Source organism: Thamnophis elegans, chromosome 2 (genome assembly GCF_009769535.1).
Source record: "Thamnophis elegans isolate rThaEle1 chromosome 2, rThaEle1.pri, whole genome shotgun sequence".
NCBI lineage: Eukaryota > Metazoa > Chordata > Lepidosauria > Squamata > Colubridae > Thamnophis > Thamnophis elegans.
This window is the reverse complement of record NC_045542.1, coordinates 174,193,307-174,213,806: the sequence shown is the minus strand read 5'-3', so window position 1 is coordinate 174,213,806 and position 20,500 is coordinate 174,193,307. Positions and strand designations below refer to the sequence as shown.

General features: G+C 38.4%; 1 protein-coding gene across 1 annotated transcript; it reads left to right on the top strand.

Annotated features, from left to right (window-relative positions):
- Nucleotides 1-6,285: 6,285 nt before the first annotated feature.
- On the top strand, nucleotides 6,286-19,290 carry LOC116502615 (vomeronasal type-2 receptor 26-like). Its single transcript, XM_032208485.1, has 5 exons — nucleotides 6,286-6,552; nucleotides 7,422-7,497; nucleotides 7,738-7,847; nucleotides 14,551-15,063; nucleotides 19,234-19,290. The coding sequence occupies exons 1-5, from the start codon at nucleotides 6,286-6,288 to the stop codon at nucleotides 19,288-19,290; spliced, it is 1,023 nt and encodes a 340-aa protein (XP_032064376.1).
- The last annotated feature ends 1,210 nt before the right edge of the window (nucleotides 19,291-20,500 follow it).

Below are 20,500 nucleotides of genomic sequence, written 5' to 3'. Positions count from 1 at the left end.
AGAACCAGGGTATTGGTGGGAATTCCTCACTTTGAAGCTATCTGCTCATCTCATTATAGCAAATATGAAAGACATGTTCCAGGTCCATTCCCTAAAATTTTATAACTCTGTGGTTCCCTGGAAGCCTGCCTTTTTTTTGGCAGCCCCTTCTCTGTTAAGATCCGACAGACCTCCTAAACCTCTAGAGAAATGACTCTTCCCCCAGGCACTGGCATAGGGCAGTGATTGACGAACCTTTTAGGCACCGAGTGCCCAAACTGTGTCCATGCACACATGTCCAAGCTACAAGGCACACATGTGTGAACATGTGCATGAGAATGTGCAAACCTGTGCACAAAAAAACACGCATGCTTGGACATGGGTGGACACATGCACTGAGACCCTGGGGTGATGCCGCATGCGCCCACAGAGAGGGCTTTGCATGCCACCTCTGGTATGTGTGCCAGAGATTCGCCATCATGGGTATAGGGTGAGGTCAGAGCAGGCTGAAAGTGTGGGTGGACACAGTGAAGGGTAGTTGTGGTGCCCGGTATTACTCTTTGGGATATTATTTTGTTATTCTTTATAAAATCATACATATACTGAAATTGTGTATGTGTATCTTTATGTACAGTCTCCTTTTTACCATTTACTAGGGCTTTCCTGTCTCTCAGTATCAGCTGTCATTTAAGCATGTCTTTCTTGAAATTTGAAAGGAGAAACTATAAAAGAAATATTTCTTTCTATTTGCTCAGATACTGAAAAATGCACCAAGTGCCCAGATGATCAATATTCAACCGAGAACCGAATCCAATGTATCCCCAAAAGAATCTCCTTCCTGTCCTATGAAGAACATTTGAGCATTGTGCTTGTCTCCTTTGCCCTACTTTTGTTCCTAGTTGCAGCCTTTGTTTTAATCATATTCATTAAATACCTAGAAACTCCCATTGTCAAAGCCAACAACCGGGATCTCTCCTACGTCATCCTTGTATCCCTCCTGCTTTGCTTCCTGTCTCCTTTACTCTTCATTGGTCAACCAAGGAAAGTCACCTGCCTTCTCCGACAAACAGTGTTCAGCATTGTCTTCTCAGTAGCCGTGTCTTCTGTGTTGGCCAAAACAATCACAGTGGTGCTGGCTTTTCTGGCCACAAAACCAGGAAACCGAGTAAAGAGATGGTTGGGGAAGAGCTTGGCCAACTCCATCATCCTTTCTTGTTCCTCTATCCAAATTATCATCTGCTCCATCTGGCTGGGAGTTTCTCCCCCATTCCCTGACTCTGACCTCCACTCCCAGCCAGGAGTGATCATCCTTCAATGCAACGAAGGTTCTGTCACCATGTTTTATATTGTCCTGGGCTATATGGGTTTCCTAGCTTCCATCTGCTTCACAGTAGCTTTCCTGGCCAGGAACCTGCCTGGGGCCTTCAATGAAGCCAAACTGATCACCTTCAGCATGTTAGTCTTTTGCAGTGTCTGGATCTCCTTCATGCCCACCTATCTGAGCACCAAAGGAAAGTCCATGGTGATTGTGCAGGTCTTCTCCATCTTGACTTCTAGTGTTGGACTGCTGGGCTGCATCTTCTTCCCCAAGTGCTACATTATCATCCTAAGACCAGATCTAAACACTAAGGAACATCTAATCATAAAACTAGGGAACTAGTTATTATAAGGTTTGTATCCTCCCTTTCAACTGTATGATAATTAAGGTTATTTAAAACTGAAAGAAATAAAAATATGAATATCCAAATATACACTATGAGCCAGCTATAATAGAAAAAAGTTAAGAAAAAACTAATAAAAAGTCCTAAATAATATACATTTTCATCAACCAGGAATTACTTCAATCCTTAAACTTTTTTTAAGTATAAGTTTTAGTGAAACACAGTCCTTCTTTGTAAAAATAGATAACAGACTTAACAGATAACATATAACCCGAACACATTCTTTAATGTTCAGGTTAGTTACATAAAGGGATTATATACTTTAGTAATACAATTTATATCACATCTACATTTTAACGTTTAAAATTGTTTCAATGTAAACTTTGATTTGAAGTAACAATGATGCTGTAGAAAAAGAAATAATAGGAACTAGAGTCCTTAAATTTCTTATAACACCATCTCTCTCTCTCTCTCTCTCTCTCTCTCTCTCTCTCTCTCTTTTTTTTTTTTTTCTCCCTCCATCCTTTCTGACACATACACACTTTCACAAATCTGATGCCCATTTTTAGAAAAAATACTCTTTCAGCAGTCCAATAAACTTAAAATATTAATATTTTCTAATGGATTAATTTCACTATTAATTCCACTATAATTCAATTATAACTAGCATATATTACATTTTAAAAACATTGACCCGTTATTCCAGTTTTTCATCCCATAGGTAAGACATATAAGTATTGCTAACTTTCATTCTATTTTTTTAAAATTTACACAATGAAACTGTTGTGTTGGGGTCAAGGATCCCAAAATTCGAGGTGTACCTTAGATGCTGTTAATGCATCAGGGCCATGCAGTCTTGTCAATGTCTGTTTCAACTGTATTATATTGCCAAATATATTTAGAACTAAATGAGATGAAATGAAACATCTGCAAAACATCCAAGTTCAAATGTTACCTAGTTAAAATTGTAAATGTTCCTTGTATTTGAAATAGCAATAGAAATAGCAGTTAGACTTACATACTGCTTCATGGGGCTTTCAGCCCTCTCTAAGCGGTTTACAGAATCAGCATATCGCCCCCACAGTCTGGGTCCTCATTTCACCCACCTCAGAAGGATGGAAGGCTGAGTCAACCTTGAGCCGGTGAGATTTGAACTGCTGAACTGCAGATAACAGTCAGCTGAAGTGGCCTGTAGTACTGCACCCTAACCACTGCGCCACCTCGGCTCTTAACAGATAACATATAATATAAAATATGCATTGTGTTCACATATATTGCATGTAAGAGGACACCCAAAAAAAAATCACATTTGCATATTTCTAAGTGGGAAATAGTTGAAAGACTGGAATTATTGTAACTCCCTTCCTTTTCATATCAATAAATCTTGCTAAAGATAACTCTGTGAAAATCATTCAATGAAGGAAGAGGGGTGGAGCTTCATAGAGTTAACAGGCACAGGGAATGGATCTCTCCATTCCTGTGCTGGCTTCTCCCTATTTGTCTGCTCCAAAAGGAGTCAAAGCCACTGTGTAGGAGCAGCGAAGCTAAGGTGGGAAAATGCAAAAACTGGTTAATATTGAAGTCCAAACTAAGAGTGCCATCTGCTGAAAAAAGGAAGAATAACATACTCCCAAAATTGTGGAGCTATCCAGAGGAACAGGTTGATTAATTTTGGGATACAAAGAACTAAGAATATTAAATTTTGTTAGATGTGACCATAGTTTTGAATATATGGTCTTTGGATTATTTGACAAAAAAGGGACGCAGTGAAATTTAACGAGATGCTTCATCAAGGAGAAAGGAGTAGAACTTGGGAAGAGATGGCATTGGTAATTCAAAGTACAAGGAAGACACTGACAAGTCATTTTAAGGAAACAGTGAACCGAATAAACAGCATAGATGGAATGCTGGGAAATATAACAGAAAGGACTATGAATGATCAAGATGCCCAGGAAGAGGATGATCTAACTGAAAGAGTAGATGAAAAAATGGAAGAGACAAAACAAATGAAAGAAGATGATAAGTAGGAGATAATAATAAAAATAATAAGGATTGATGACATAAGCTAAGGGGAGAGTATTCCAAGGGAATTAAAAAAGGAACTGGAGAACTAGGAAGATTCTTATGGGAGAGAGATAGGGGCGAGAGTAGATACTTTGGAAACTAGGCAATGGAGAAGGGCAGAGAAGGGAAAAATGTTTAAAATGGGTAGTCAAGATGTGGAAGCTGACAGAAATAAGGTTCCAAGAGAGGAATATGGGAGGCAAGCTAAGAAACGAACAATTAAAGCTTTAAAGTGGGTAAGAGATGATGGTTAGAAAGGGAATATGTTTTAATACACTAGTGGCATAATCAAAGTTAGAATAGGGATGGAAACCAGAGATGGGGGATTAATAAAATACCCATTTTTATATAATAAGGAGAAGTAATAATAAGAGGAGAAATTAGAATTTGATTGATGGCATTACTAAGTATACTGTATATACTCGAGTATAAGCCTAGTTTTTCAGCCCACTTTTTGGGCTGAAAAAAGCCGCCTCGGCTTATACTCGAGTCAGTGAAAAATTTGCCCGAAATGGAGGAGAAAAAGGGGCGGGGCCATGCCGCTGGGTGACACTCGTGAATGGCCCAGTGCCCCTGTGAGTTTCCCCTCCCTCTGTGTCAGTTTGCCGCGCAGCGCGCACCGCACCATCCCCCCTCCTCACGTTCTAATGTAATGCAGGGCTGTCTTACGATTCCCCTTCCTCCCCCTCCTGCCGCTCTGCAACGATGTCCCACCTCCTCCTTGTTATGGCAAGCAGCCACATAGCGATGTCCCACCTCCTCTGGTACAGTGATCCAATGATAGGAATCACTGTGCCGTGTGTCATAGGAGGCGGGACATCGCTCCCGCGGCTGCACGGGACATCATCATCACAGCGGGACATCAGCATCATGAGGTGAGTGAAGTATTTCATTGAATACACCGCTAGTTTACTGTTTTTCTTTGAAATAAATATTCAAAAACATTATTGGTATCTATTTTTATTTTTGAAATTTACCGGTAGCTGCTGCATTTCCCACCCTAGGCTTATACTCAAGTCAATAACTTTTCCAGTTTTTTGTGGTAAAATTAGGTGCCTCGGCTTATATTCGGGTCGGCCTATACTCGAGTATATACGGTACTTAAATAATATGGTGACTAATAATAATAGGTGTAATTCCTGTGATTTTGTAGTAACATGCAGTTCCCCAGCTGCCCCTCTGCACATGGAGTCCTGGAAGAAGTTCAAGGTCCCCAGAGAAGTTGCTTCTCTCTCTGTAATTATCACCATCCTGTACTTTGAGACCTTTTCTGATACTTCTCCGGTGGCTGCCTTTGATGTAAACCCAGACTGATGCAACATGGCAGTAATCTTGCACCAGAAAAGGATAAATACCTCTAGTTATGTTGGGTGTTTTCACAAGATTTAGGACAGGCAGAGGACATGCACTTGAATGTACCTTTCTCTCCTTTTATCGTGAAGCTCAGTTTGTCTCTGTCTAAACCAGGGAACCCACCAGCATTTCCATCTTGTGAGAGTGCTTTGAATTCTTCTAACTTCTTGAGGTTTAGAAATAGAGAAGTGGCTGATTCAGGCCAAGGAGGTATGGACCTCCTGCTTCTGCTTTCTATGATGCTGCTGGTTCTCACCCACATAAACTGTGGAGGTCTCAGAAAGAAATGTCCCCTGACTTTGAAGAAGCAGGACAAAGGAAACCCTTGGAACTATTACGGGCCAGGAGACCACATCATTAGTGTGATTGAAACGGTAGCAAAACCTTCTCCTGAGCTATTACTGTTCAATGGGGCTCGTTACATTTCATCTCCTCCGTAAGTCATTCACTGTGATGGACTTGCTTCTTCTCTGTTTGCATTTCTAACACTCTTCCTCCCATCTTTTTATTTCACTTACACCTAAATTGTAGGGTTATGTATCAGATCCTGGTTGGCTTTGATTTATAAGGCTCTTCTCTTTTACCATAACTTCTATGAGACTCAAATGCAGAGATGGGCAAAAAGAACTGAAAAGAACCGGAGAAATGGAGAGACAGAAGTCCAGAGGATCTGGATGGGAGGGGAGAAGGCTTTACTGTTCCCATGCCTTTGGGGTGAGACAGGCGGGAATGGAATGCAGCTGTATTTCCAGTCCATACCGAAGGGACCATTCCAAAAGCATTTTTTATAAAAATTGATTGAGCGATGGGGGCCAACTATGGGAAGTACTTAAACTGGGGGAAAGTTACACTTGGAGATTTTGGCATGCAAATTTCAGCTCAGGCTTTGCTTTATTGCAATTCACAAATAAAACCAAGAATTCTTTTTACTTAGGAGTTCAAGCTGAGCAGCTGCTTACTCTGTAGATTAAAATTAGTACTATTAGAAATTAGGGTTTACTTGTGATTCTTAACCCTGGTGGAAGAATATCCCCACCTCATCTTTTCAAAACTGAAAAAAAACTAATAATGGGTGACTAACATTTGACCATGCTTTTGGATCAATATTGATGACTTAGTAGACTCATGGAGATAAATAGGAATAAATTAAAATATTTTGTTCTTGCTGTTTCTGGTGGTGATAACATGAAAACATTTATACAGTACTAGGCACGTTAATCTGGCAAAAATGCTACCCTTCGTTTTCGCCATTCAATTGGTCAACAAGAATACCTGGCTCCTGCATAATCTCACATTTGGCTACAATGTCCATGACAACTATTTGAGCACCCTTCACACTTCTGATGCCTTGATGGACACGCTCTCTACTGGAGAAGTCAATGTTCCCAACTATAGCTGTGGAAGGAAGGACAATCTTATGGTTATTATTGATCGAGGTCTCAGGGAAATTTCCACACAGATATCAACATTAGTAGGCACCTACAAAGTCCCACAGGTTTGTGTTTCTGTATATCTACATAGTAAAGTGAGTGGGGGTAGGGGTGCGGTGGGGGTGAGCAATAGATCTAACCTGCCTGCTCTATTGAATTCAAGAACTGCTTCTTACCAGGGCCATCATCATGGCTATTTATCTATATTTGGTTATTGTATTTCTACTGCATGCTGCCCTATAACATTGCTTTAGAGGCTTATGCATTTCACATGTGATGGAGAGGAGAGTCTCTGTGTCCAATCAAAGTTTTTCTATACAAACGAAGATTTAGCAGTGATGGAAGCTAATATTTTCTATGTGATCTAAGGTAAAATAATGATATTTGCAATGATGAACAAATTCCAGATTCACAAAAATAATAATTTCAATGTATTACCTTACCTATTCTTTATAAAACATATACAGTATGTCTTCTGTAGTCATTATTACTATTAATTGTATTATAAATGTTACACTTTTAACACATTAGTTAACACATTAAGTAGTTTTACCCCAATCTGTTCATGATCATAAAAGATTCGAAGAGGGTCCATAGTTTGAATTTCCTATTGAGCCGAGATGGCACAGTGATTAGAGTGCAGTACTCCAGGCTACTTCTGCTGACTGCTGGCTGCCAGGAATTTGCCAATTTGGCAGCTCATCTCACCAGCCTCAAGATTGACTCAACCTTCCATCCTTCTGAGGTCAGTAAAATGAGGACCCAGATTGTTGGAGAAAGAGGCTGACTCTATAAACTGCTTAGGGAGGGCTGTAAAGCACTGTGAAAAAGTATGTCTAAGTGCTATTGCCACTGTTACTGATTTATTAAAAGGTAATATCCTGGATTTCATCTGACCCCAAATATAACACAGCATTCTTCATTGCTCTTTCAGATCACTTGTAGATTTGTTTCAGAGGCTCTGAGTGATAAAAGTCATTTCCCCTTTTTCTACCGGATGGCCCCCAAAAGTGAAGTCCAGTACCAAGCAATTGTTCAATTGCTTCTCCATTTCAGATGGACTTTGATTGGTCTCTTTGCTTCAGACACAGTGAGGGGAGAGAATTTCATGAGGACTTTTAGTCCTGTGCTTGTTAAGAATGGAATTTGTGTTGTTGTAGCACAACGCTTCTCAGTGACTATATATATAGCACCCTTGAAGGATGCTATCTCTAAGTGGAGGCAAGTCAATGTCTTTGTTTTCTTTACAGACTATAATACCATGATTGATGGAATTTCTGCTCTCCATTTCACACTTGGAGATTTGCCAGGAACCATTGAAGGGAAAGTCTGGATCATCACACTCTTTGGAGAATTACCAGTGAGAAGTCACAGAGTTTACCAATATGTCCATAGTATTTGGAACTTTCAGATCCAGGAAAGAGGTTATGAGAAGACTTACCAATCACCTATTGTGGTGGCACCCCTACATAAGTGTTTTCACTGTTCTTTTTCAAAGCACGTCTTTTCTGTCAAAGGCCGAAAAAGATGCACCCAGAAAGCACCAATGGAGACTAAAGACAAAAGGAACAGTTACAAATTTGGAGTTGATCCTCGTGTTTACAGTGTTGTTAGGACTCTGGCTTATGCTTTGAATGCAGCATATTCCTCCATATCCAGGAGGAGAAGCAAGGAGGGTCAAGAAACTATGGGAGCTTCAAGGCTTCAGCCATGGCAGGTACGGGGTTCCAACAAGAATCCATCAAACGTAATCCAAACAAAAAGAAAGGGAACCATATCAATCTCTTTCTACTACAAAGTCCAACAGGTTTGACCAATCTCTTCTCTTGAGTCATAATGTTCTCAAGACAGGGAGCTATGAGAAATATTGCAAGAGTGTTGTCTCCTCCATTTTCCAACTGTGAGTTTGTGTTAGTTTGAAAAGTGCTCCCAGATGCTTTCTGATTTTCCTGTGGACAAACATGGATTGTTCCTAGCAAATGGTTTGATAAGAGGAGGGCACAGCTGCATAACAGTAGAGAAAGAAAATCAAAAAGGATTTGAACTTTTCAGGCTTTACAAAGCATTGGTGGGAGATTTGTACTTTCACAGTTGCAAGGTTCTTTTAATGTAGCATTACAATGAAATATAATTACAGTAGCGGCCAAAAGTGTGGAAACCTTTTGGGAAAAGCATACATGTTTTATGGCTAATAACATCACTTTTCTTTGGAGTAATACCATAAAATTATATATCAATGGAAAGATAATTTAATTAAGAATGCAATGCAATAATTTTTATGAAGGATTTGTTATTAGAATAGGAGTTATAAAGAAGAACAATGAAGCATGTAGAAAAACCGAGACATACAAAAATTATCACCATGTCAGTTAATTCTTAGTTGGGTAATCTTTAGCGTGAATTATGGCCTTACAATGTCTTCCCATGGAGTGAACCAAGTCTTTTACTTCTTCAGTTGTTATAATATGAAACCAAAATGTAATTATTGCTTCTATTAATTGGGTTTTTGCTTGCTATATTTGGCTATAACCTTTCATAAAATACAGATAATTAAACAAACTTTGTTGAATTACATTCTTGATTAAATTATTTTTCCATTGATATATAATTGGTACTACTCTAAAAAAGGTTGTCTTATTACCCATCAAACCTCAAAAATACACTTTTCCCAAAAAGTTTCCACAATTTTGGCCACTACTGTAGCTCACCTGGTAATATTCCCCATGTGGTCTACATGGCAGAATATTAGCCTAGCAACTTCTTGACAAATTTTGAAAGAATGAATAATATTTTTTTGTTAGTTTGGGTATCTTTGACCTGTTCTTGAATGCTCCCTATAACTGACAAATTGTGTCAATTATTTATATTGTCAATATATGATTGAACAAAATTGTCGAATCTTTGTTGCTTTGCTTTCTGGTTATCACGCTGTTACTTTCAAGGAGTTTTAGAAGTTTCTTAAGAAGAGTTTATTTATTCAATTTATTTGTGACCAGCTCTAGAATGTTTAATATAACTGACAGGTTATATTTATCAATATACTGTTTATTTAGTCAATATAAGATGGACAATTTTTTGAATCTTTCCCTCTTTAAAATAGTGGCAACATTAGTTCCCTCAACAAGAATATTTCAAAGTTAGACAACTGTATTACATAGATTCAAATGTGAAAAGACCATATAGGATAATAAATTAAAATACCATTTGAAATTTCTGGATTTTTCCATTCTAGTTTCATCCCTTTTTGCAGAAGAATACATTTTGCAATCTTTCTGAGATGAAAATGTACTTGGACCAAAATGGAGATCTGGTAGCAGATGTGAACATCTGGAGCTTGGTGGTTCTCCCAAAGAATAATTACATCATAAAGTACCCAGGGAGTTTTGAAAGACAGAAACTTTTTATCAACCAAGGTTTTCTTTCACAGCTAAAATGGTTAAATAAGGTGAGCAAAATATTGGGGTCTTTTCTATGTTTTCCAAAGCCTTAGGATTCATTTCAAGTGGGCAAAGCCTAATCACCAAGAAGGATGATTTGAATGTAGGGAGAACACTTTTTTCTTACCATGCTTGGGACACTTGGGAGGATTTTAGTCCAAGGTGTCTTTCAGATGTTATAATGTGGAACAATGCTTTAAGCTGATTCAGCTGTGACTAAAATGAAATTTTGGGGTGATTATTCTTGAATATAATGATGTCAAGAATTCAATATCTTTATTAGAATAGAGCAATCATCATCAAAGTTTAAAATCATGGATATATGAAGAATGGAGGAATTCATGTTAATACAGCCATGAGGAAGAATCCACTGGTTGTCACTTAATGCTTAAATGTTTTTCTCTGAGAGCATATGCACCAAAGAAAAATTCCTTGTGTGTCCAATCACACTTGGACAATAAAGAATTCCATTCCATTCCATTCCACCCAATCCCATCCCATTCTATCCTATCCTTCTACAATGTATTAAGTAGAAACTCTTGTATTGCAATGAGATATTCCAGAAGCAAAAGGGAGGAAATATATGAAAAATCTGTTGGCAGTTGTATCTCCTGCAATTTTATTTATTTGTTTTTATTTATTAATTTTTCAAACATGTACAAGATAGCAGGTATAAATATGAAGTTGGACATGAACAAAGGAAATGAATGCAAATAAATGGGGACAGTAGGACAGGAATAGTAGGCACACTGGTGTTATTTTCCACACACCCCTTTATGGACCTCTTAGGAATGGGGTGAGGTCCATGGTAGACAGTTTAAGGTTGAAGCGGTGAGGGTTTGAGGATGTAACAATTGAGTCATGTAGAACATTCAAGGCATTGACCACTCTTTTGCGGAAGTCATATTTTCTGCAATTGAGTTTGGAGTGGTTTAATTTAATTTAAATAATTTTTCATCATCAGTGAAGAGGACGCAGCTGCTTTTAATATGATCACATAGGTTGTTGATGTAAAGCAGAAGGAATCTGGGTCCCAGAACTCTTCCTTGGGGGAAACGGCTGTTAACAAGTTTGGGAACTTGTTAGAGATTTCATATTTATCAAAAGGGAATCCTGTGGGCTACTTCACTAACATACTTTTGGGCACCATTTTTCCTGAATGCTTTGGCATTCATTGTTTTTCTGCTTAGCCTCTGCCTCAGTCCAAATGTGTAGAAAACTGTCATCCTGGATTTTTCAAACAAACTTGGGAAGGAGAGCCAGTTTGCTGCTATGACTGTGTTCCTTGTCCAGAGGGGACCATCTCCACTCAGGAAGGTGAGTGAGGAAAGAACATTAGATTCATCCAGATCATTTGGAAGTACAGCTAAGCTTGGTTATGTTATTCTTGTTTATTTTCAAGTTGCCCGATTTCTGGGCTGAGTAAGAAAAAGATTTGGAAGGATAAGGTAGGATGGGATGGAAAGACAGGGTGCATCTGCCAGAAGGAATCTCTCTTCTTCTTGTCAGTTTGGAAGTGTCCTTCCATGTTGTCCTTTCTTAGCAACAATTGAACTTTTTTAAAATATGAGGTATGGTTTCAGGTCAATAGATCTCCCTCACCCATATCAAATTTTCCTTAAGGGCATCGCTCTTTCTCTCTCCCTCCCTCTCCAATATTAGGAATAAATCTTTATCTTCTTTCTCCAGTGCTCTAAATGTCTATGTTATAGTTTAAGAGTTAAACAGAAATATTATTTGTAGCTCATTTCAATAATCCCAGGTTCACTATAACCACCGAAATGGATTCCTTGGTAGGATTGCTACTTGGTCTTCCCACTTCTTCTCATCTTTCCAATTGTTTTGGTTATTAAATAATGAAATAGAAAAAATTACAGCACCAAAAGAAAAGAAAGAAAGAAAGAAATAAATAAAGAGGAAAGAAAAGGAAAAAGGAAAAAGGAAAAGGAAAAGAAAAAGATTCTATTTTAGGACTAGAAGGACTAGGAGTGACATTATAGCAGTGTTCCAGCATCTTAGGGGTTGCCACAAAGAAGAGAGAGTCAAGGTATTCTCCAAAGCACCCGAGGGTAGGACAAGAAGAAAGAAGCGTGGAAACTAATCAAGGAGAGAACCAACTTAGAACTAAGGAGAAATTTCCTGACAGTTAGAACAATTAATCAGTGGAACAACTTTCCTCCAAAAGTTGTGAATGCTCCAACACTGGAAGATTGGATAATCATTTGTATGAAATTGTATAGGGTTTCCTGTCTAGGCAGAGGGTTGGACTAGAAGACCTCCAAGATCCCTTCAAACTCTATTATTCTATTCTATTTTATTCTATTCCATTCTATTTCATTTAAATGTTTAAGTCCTGTGTTACATCAGGAATTAACCTTTTCGTTTAAATATTTTTAAATTTTTATTTATCTCACAAAGTGACTCAGGGCAACATACAATAAAATCAAGAAGAAAACATATTAAAAATGAGATTAAAACCATGACATTTTTTTAAATGAACAAGATTGTTAGAAGGATATACACCAACACATACCGTATTTTTTAAGTATAAGACACACCGGAGTATAAGACACACCAAGGTCTTGAAGAGGCAAATTAAAAAAAAAGTTTTTACACTCTGCAAACCTCCCAAAAATGGCCCGTTGTTTTTTTTTTTTTTTAAAGAGGCATGAATAGCCTTTAGGAGGCATATAAAGTGCTCCTGGGGGGTGGCCCCCCAAAAACAAGCAAAAATGGCTCATTTTTTGCAACCAATTGCATGCATAGCCTTCAGAAGGTTTATAGAGTACTCCTGGGGGCTGGTGGGGGGGGAATTGAGTAAAACCTGGCCCGTTTTTCACTCATTTCTGCCTTCCCCAGCCCCCAGGACCTCTCTGAAAGCCTCCTACAGCTCTGCACAGCCATTTGGTGAACGGGCGGGGTCATAGGAGGCAAAAAAACTGTATTCAGTGTAAAACATGCACCCAGATTTTCAGCCTCTTTTTTGAGGGAAAAAGGTGCATCTTATACTCCGAAAAATATGGTAATCAGCACGCAAGTTACTTGTTCCCGGGGGATCCTCAGGCCTATTGAAAGGAACACATTTTAAGAGATTTCTAGTCCTCCAATCTTGGATCTACTCTCACTTTGAAGTTAGTTTGTCGACCCCAGCCCATGCTGAGAGAAGTACCTGGGATCCAATCCTGTATTTCTGCACAGAAATAAATTTGAGCCCATGGGAACCAAGTGCAAAGCAAGGGTATCTGCTGATACTTGTTTTTATACCATGAAATACACCATATACAAATGGTTCAGAATGCAATGGCACACACCACTATTCGGTTCCCCTCAGTGGTGGGATTCAAATTTTTTAACTACAGGTTCTGTGGGCATGGATGTGGTATGGTTTGCTTGCCATGGCTTGCTGGCCATGGCAGGGGAAGGATCCTGTAAAATCTCCATTTCCTCCCAATCAGCTGAGACGCTGGAGGCAGAGAAGAGATGTGGGCGGGGCCAGTTAGAGGTGGTATTTACCAGTTCTCCGAACTACTCAAAATTTCTGCTACCAGTTCTCCAAAACTGGTCAGAACCTTCTGAATGCTACCTCTGGTTCCCCTACATTCTACCATCTTACACGCCTGTTGTGTGAGCTCCACAGGCACCCAACCTTTCCTCAAATGCAAATAAGTTCATCTTCAAAGTTCTGGATGGCATAGAACCAGGGTATTGATGTGAATTCCTCACTTTGAAGCTGTCTACTCATCTCAATATAGCAAATATGAAAGGCATGTTCCAGGTCAATTCCCTAAAATTTTATAACTCTGTGGTTCCCTGGAAGCCTGCCTTTTTTTTTTTTTTTTTGCAGTCCCTTCTCTGTTAAGATCTGACAGACCTCCTAAACCTCTAGAGAAATGACTCTTCCCCCAGGCACTGGCATAGGGCAGTGATTGACGAACCTTTTAGGCACCGAGTGCCCAAACTGTGTCCATGCACACATGTCCAAGCTGCAAGGCACACATGTGTGAACATGTGCATGAGAATGTGCAAACATGTGCATAAAAAACCACACATGCTTGGACATGGGTGGACACATGCACTGAGACCCTGGGGTGATGCCGCATGCGCCCACAGAGAGGGCTTTGCATGCCACCTCTGGTATGTGTGCCAGAGATTCGCCATCATGGGTATAGGGTGAGGTCAGAGGAGGCTGAAAGTGTGGGTGGACACAGTGAAGGGTAGTTGTGGTGCCCGGTATTACTCTTTGGGATATTATTTTGTTATTCTTTATAAAATCATACATATACTGAAATTGTGTATGTGTATCTTTATGTACAGTCTCCTTTTTACCATTTACTGGGGCTTTCCTGTCTCTCAGTATCAGCTGTCATTTAAGCATGTCTTTCTTGAAATTTGAAAGGAGAAACTATAAAAGAAATATTTCTTTCTATTTGCTCAGATACTGAAAAATGCACCAAGTGCCCAGATGATCAATATTCAACCGAGAACCGAATCCAATGTATCCCCAAAAGAATCTCCTTCCTGTCCTATGAAGAACATTTGAGCATTGTGCTTGTCTCCTTTGCCCTACTTTTGTTCCTAGTTGCAGCCTTTGTTTTAATCATATTCATTAAATACCTAGAAACTCCCATTGTCAAAGCCAACAACCGGGATCTCTCCTACGTCATCCTTGTATCCCTCCTGCTTTGCTTCCTGTCTCCTTTACTCTTCATTGGTCAACCAAGGAAAGTCACCTGCCTTCTCCGACAAACAGTGTTCAGCATTGTCTTCTCAGTAGCCGTGTCTTCTGTGTTGGCCAAAACAATCACAGTGGTGCTGGCTTTTCTGGCCACAAAACCAGGAAACCGAGTAAAGAGATGGTTGGGGAAGAGCTTGGCCAACTCCATCATCCTTTCTTGTTCCTCTATCCAAATTATCATCTGCTCCATCTGGCTGGGAGTTTCTCCCCCATTCCCTGACTCTGACCTCCACTCCCAGCCAGGAGTGATCATCCTTCAATGCAACGAAGGTTCTGTCACCATGTTTTATATTGTTCTGGGCTATATGGGTTTCCTAGCTGCCATATGCTTCTCAGTAGCTTTCCTGGCCAGGAACCTGCCTGGGGCCTTCAATGAAGCCAAACCGATCACCTTCAGCATGTTGGTCTTTTGCAGTGTCTGGATCTCCTTCATGCCCACCTATCTGAGCACCAAAGGAAAGTCCATGGTGATTGTGCAGGTCTTCTCCATCTTGACTTCTAGTGTTGGACTGCTGGGCTGCATCTTCTTCCCCAAGTGCTACATTATCATCCTAAAACCAGATCTAAACACTAAGGAACATCTAATCATAAAAGTAGGGAACTAGTTATTATAAGGTTTGTATCCTCCTTTTCATCTGTATCATAATTAAGGTTATTTAAAACTGAAAGAAATAAAAATATGAATATCCAAATATACACTATGAGCCAGCTATAACAGAAATAGTGAAGAAAAAATTAATAAAAAGTCCTAAATAATATCCATTTTCATCAACCAGGAATTAGTTCAATCCTTAAACATTTTTAAGTATAAGTTTTAGAGAAACACAGTCCTTCAATTTCTTTGCAAAAATAGATAACAGACTTAACAGATAACATATAACCCAAACACATTCTTTAATGTTCAGGTCAGTTACATAAAGGGATTATATACTTTAGTAATACAATTTATATCACATCTACATTTTAATCTTTACATTTCTGTCCAATATTGTTTCGATGTAAACTTTGATTTGAAGCAACAATGATGCTGTAGAAAAAGAATTAATAGAAACTAGAGTCCTTAAATTTCTTACCATCTCTCTCTCTCTCTTTCTCCCTCCATCCTTTTTCTCTCTTTCTTTTTCTGACACATAAACACTTTCACAAATCTGATGCCCATTTTTAGAAAAAATATTCTTTCAGCAGACCAATAAACTTAAAATATTAATATTTTCTAATGGATTAATTTCACTATTAATTCCACTATAATTCAATTATAACTAGCATATATTACATTTTAAAGACATTGATCCAAGTTATTCCAGTTTTTCATCCCATAGGTAAGACATATAAGTATTGCTAACTTTCATTCTATTTTTAAAAAAATTTACACAATTAAACTGTTGTGTTGGGGTCAAGGATCCCAAAATTCGAGGTGTACCTTAGATGCTGTTAATGCATCAGGGCCATGCAGTCTTGTCAATGTCTGTTTCAACTGTATTATATTGCCAAAGATATTTAGAACTAAATAAGATGAAATGAAACATCTGCAAAACATCCAAGTTCAGATGTTACCTAGTTAAAATTGTAAAAGTTCTTTGTATTTGAAATAAAATATGCATTGTGTTCACATATATTGCATGTAAGAGGACACCAAAAAAATCAAATTTGCATATTTCTAAGTGGGAAAGAGTTGAAAGACTGGAATTATTGTAACTCCATTCCTTTTCATATCAATAAATCTTGCTAAAGATAACTCTGTGAAAATCATTCAATGAAGGAAGATGGGTGGAGCTTCATAGAGTTAACGGGCACAGGGAATGGAACTCTCCATTCCTGTGCTGGCTTCTCCCTATTTGTCTGCTCCAAAAGGAATCAAAGCCACCTTGTAGGAGCAGCGAAGCTAAGGTGGGAGCTTTGCGGGGGGGACACAGGAGGGATCTCAACTCTCCTGCTGAAACCTGGGGCTTTTTTCCCTCTATGCCATGACGAGGGGAAGAGGCAGTCTAAGGTGCCTGCCACGAAGCTGGGGAGCCAGATGACCATCTAAGCACAGAAGGAAAAAGAATTAAAGGAAAAAGGCAGAAAAATCATTAAAATACAGAAAATCGGACTTTCAAACTGGATGGACAAAATGCTTTGGATAAGCATTTTGAAATGCTGAGATTATCTACTTAAAAATCAACATTATTTTTCCATTATGGGAAAATGCAAAAACTGTTTAATATTGAAGTCCAAACTAAGAGTGCCATCTGCTGACGAAAGGAAGAATAACATACTCCCAAAATTGTGGAGCTATCCAGAGGAACAGGTTGATTAATTTTGGGATACAAAGAACTAAGAATATTAAAATTTGTTAGAAGTGACCATAGGTTTGAATGTATGGTCTTTGGATTATTTGACAAAAAAGGGACACAATGAAATTTAACGAGATGCTTCATCAAGGAGAAAGGAGTAGAACTTGGGAAGAGATGGCATTGGTAATTCAAAGTACAAGGGAGACACTGACAAGTCATTTTAAGGAAACAGTGAACTGAATAAAGAGCATAGATGGAATGCTGGGAAATATAACAGAAAGGACTATGAATGATCAAGATGCCCAGGAAGAGGATGATCTAACTGAAAGAGTAGATGAAAAAATGGAAGAGACAAAACAAATGAAACAAGATGATAAGGAAGAGATAATAATAAAAATAATAAGGATTGATGACATAAACTAAAGGGAGAGTATTCCAAGGGAATTAAAAAAGGAACTGGAGAACTAGGAAGATTCTTATGGGAGAGAGATAGGGGCGAGAGTAGATACTTTGGAAACTAGGCAATGGAGAAGGGCAGAGAAGGGAGAAATGTTTAAAATGAATAGTCAAGATGTGGAAGCTAACAGAAATAAGGTTCCAAGAAAGGAATATGGGAGGCAAGCTAAGAAATGAACAATTAAAGCTTTGAAGTGGGTAAGAGATGATGGTTAGAAAGGGAATATGTTTTAATACACTAGTGGTGTAATCAAAGTTAGAATAGGGATGGAAACCAGAGATGGGGGATTAATAAAATACCCATTTTTATATAATAAGGAGAAGTAATAATAAGAGGAGAAATTAGAATTTGATTGATGGCATTACTAAGTAAACTTAAATAATATGGTGACTGTTCTAAAAATAATTAATCAAACCATTGATTACATAAATAATGAAAATTATATAGTTCAATATGAATAGGTGTATGCTTACTAAATGCAACAACTATGACTAAAAATACTTTATTTTTATTAAATTGTTGGGGCCAATATGCTGACTCTGTAAACGACTTAGAGAAGGCTATAAAAGCACCTTGAAGCAGTCGGTATATAAGACTAAGTGCATAAAAATAACATATTGAAATATTGAATAATTAAATATTTAAGGATTATAAATTGAACAAGCAAATAATTGAATATTTAAATTTAGCATGTTTGTACTATTATTAAAATTGTATAAGCTTGTTAAAAGTAATAAATATGATTAATAACATAGTTGTATTAAAAGGTACAACGCTTAGAATAGAGTGATTGGAATAGAAATGAAACATTGAAATATTAAATATTAAAGATTACATAATAATTTAATAAACGGATGTGTATCATTACAAGAATTATATAAGCTTGTCAGATGAAAAAAATATGATCAATATTATTATTGATCATATTTTTATTAAAATATATGACACTCAGGTGCAACACTGTTAATGCAGTCACATGTTTGTAATAATATATATATATATATATATATATATATATATATATATATATATATATATATATATATATATATATATATATATATATATATATATATATATATATATATAAAAGAAAGAATATCATTCAATGAAGTAGGCACTGCTTCCCTGTATAGAACCAGTGGGCTGAAAGGCAAGCTGGGAGCAAACTATCCTTGGCAATGGACTGATATTTATGATCTCCAACTTCCGGATCACATCTCAACCAGCCTGAGACAAAAAAAAATCAGATCTAGTTGTTGCCGCCAAGGTTTTAGGGCATCAGTTGGAACCCTGACAATTTTAATTATTCTGTCAGGAGATTTTTTCCTTAGTTCTAGGTTACTTCTCCCCTTGATTAGTTTCCATCAATAGTTTCTTGCCCTGTCTTCAAGTGCTTTGGCGAATAGGATGAGCCCCTCTTCTTTGTGGCAGCCCCTTAGATATTGGACATTGCTAAGCTGTCAAGCCAGTTCTTTTCATTCAAATGGACATACCCAATTCCTGCAACCATTCTTCATATGTTTTAGCCTCCAATCCAGAGGTGGGTTCCTACCAGTTCGCATCTATTCGGTAGAACCGGTTCATCAAATCTACCGAACCGGTTAGAAGAGGTTCCACCAGTGGACCTGGAAAGCAGGCCACACCTACAGAAGAGGTTCCAAAAATTTTTGAAACCCACCACTGCTCCAATCCCATAATCACCTTTTTTTTCCTGTTCTCTGCACTTTCTCAGGACACATCTTTTTTATATAACGACGACCAAAACTGAATTCAATATTCTAAGTGTGGTCTTACCAAGACATTATAAAGTGGTAGTTAAACTTCATGTGGTGTTACAGGTATCTTCAGGGGATACCATGATTAGTAGTATCAAAGGCCAGAGAGAGGTCATGTAGGGGAAGGATGGATGCATAACCTCCATTCCACCCTCACCACTCAGGATAAGGGAGCATCAAACACAAACATTGGAGGGTCACCTTATCCAGTCGTCTCAGTTAATAATGGAATGCATAGAATAGAAGATGCCATCCTAAAGAACATCAGAACTCTTTCACCTGGGGTTGAACTCTTATCCTACAACATTCATTTCCCAATATGTCCCAATAGAAAGGGTTACAATTGTGCCCTCGGTGCTGTTCCTGTGATTTTGTAGTAACATGCAGTTCTCCAGCTGCCCCTCTGCACATGGAGTCCTAGAAGAAGTTCAAGGTCCCCAGAGAAGTTGCTTCTCTCTGTGTAATTATCACCATCCTGTACTTGGAGACCTTGTCTGATGCTTCTCCAGTGGCTTCCTTTGATGTAAACCCAGATTGATGCAACATGGAAGTAACCATGAAAAGAATAAATACCTCTAGTTATGTTGGGTGTTTCCACAAGATTTAGGACAGGCAGAGGACGTGCACTTGAATGTATCTTTCTCTCCTTTTATCGGGAAGCTCAGTTTGTCTCTGTCTAAACCCGCATTTCAATCTTGTGAGAGCACTTTGACTTCTTTTAACTTCTTGAGGTTTAGAAATAAACTGATTCAGACCAAGGAAAAATGGACCTCCTGCTTCTGCTTCCCATGTTGCTGCTGGTTCTGATGCACAGAAACTGTGGAGGGTTCAGAACCAAATGTCCCCTGACTTTGAAGAAGCGGGAGAAAGGAAACCCTTGGAACTATTACGGGGCAGGAGACCACATCATTAGTGTGATCGAAAGTGTAGCAAAGCCTTCTCCTGAGCTATTACTGTTCAACGGGGCTCGTTTCATTTCATCTCCTCCGTAAGTCATTCACTGTGATGGACTTGCTTCTTCTCTGTTTGCATTTCTAACTCTTCCTCCCATCTTTTTATTTCAATTATTCCTAAACTGTAGGGTTATGTATCAGATCCTGGTTGGCTTTGATTTACAGGGCTCTTCTCTTTTACCATAACTTCTATGAGACTCAAATGCAGGGATGGGCAGAAAAAAAAACCTGAAAAGAACCAGAGAAATGGAGAGACAGAAGTTCAGAGGAACTTCTCTTCCAGTACTGACTTGATCAACTCTGCTATTGCTTGGTACCAGTCTGCCATGAAATCTGAGAGAGGAAAAACTGGTATGGGAGGGTGGAAGGCTTTACTG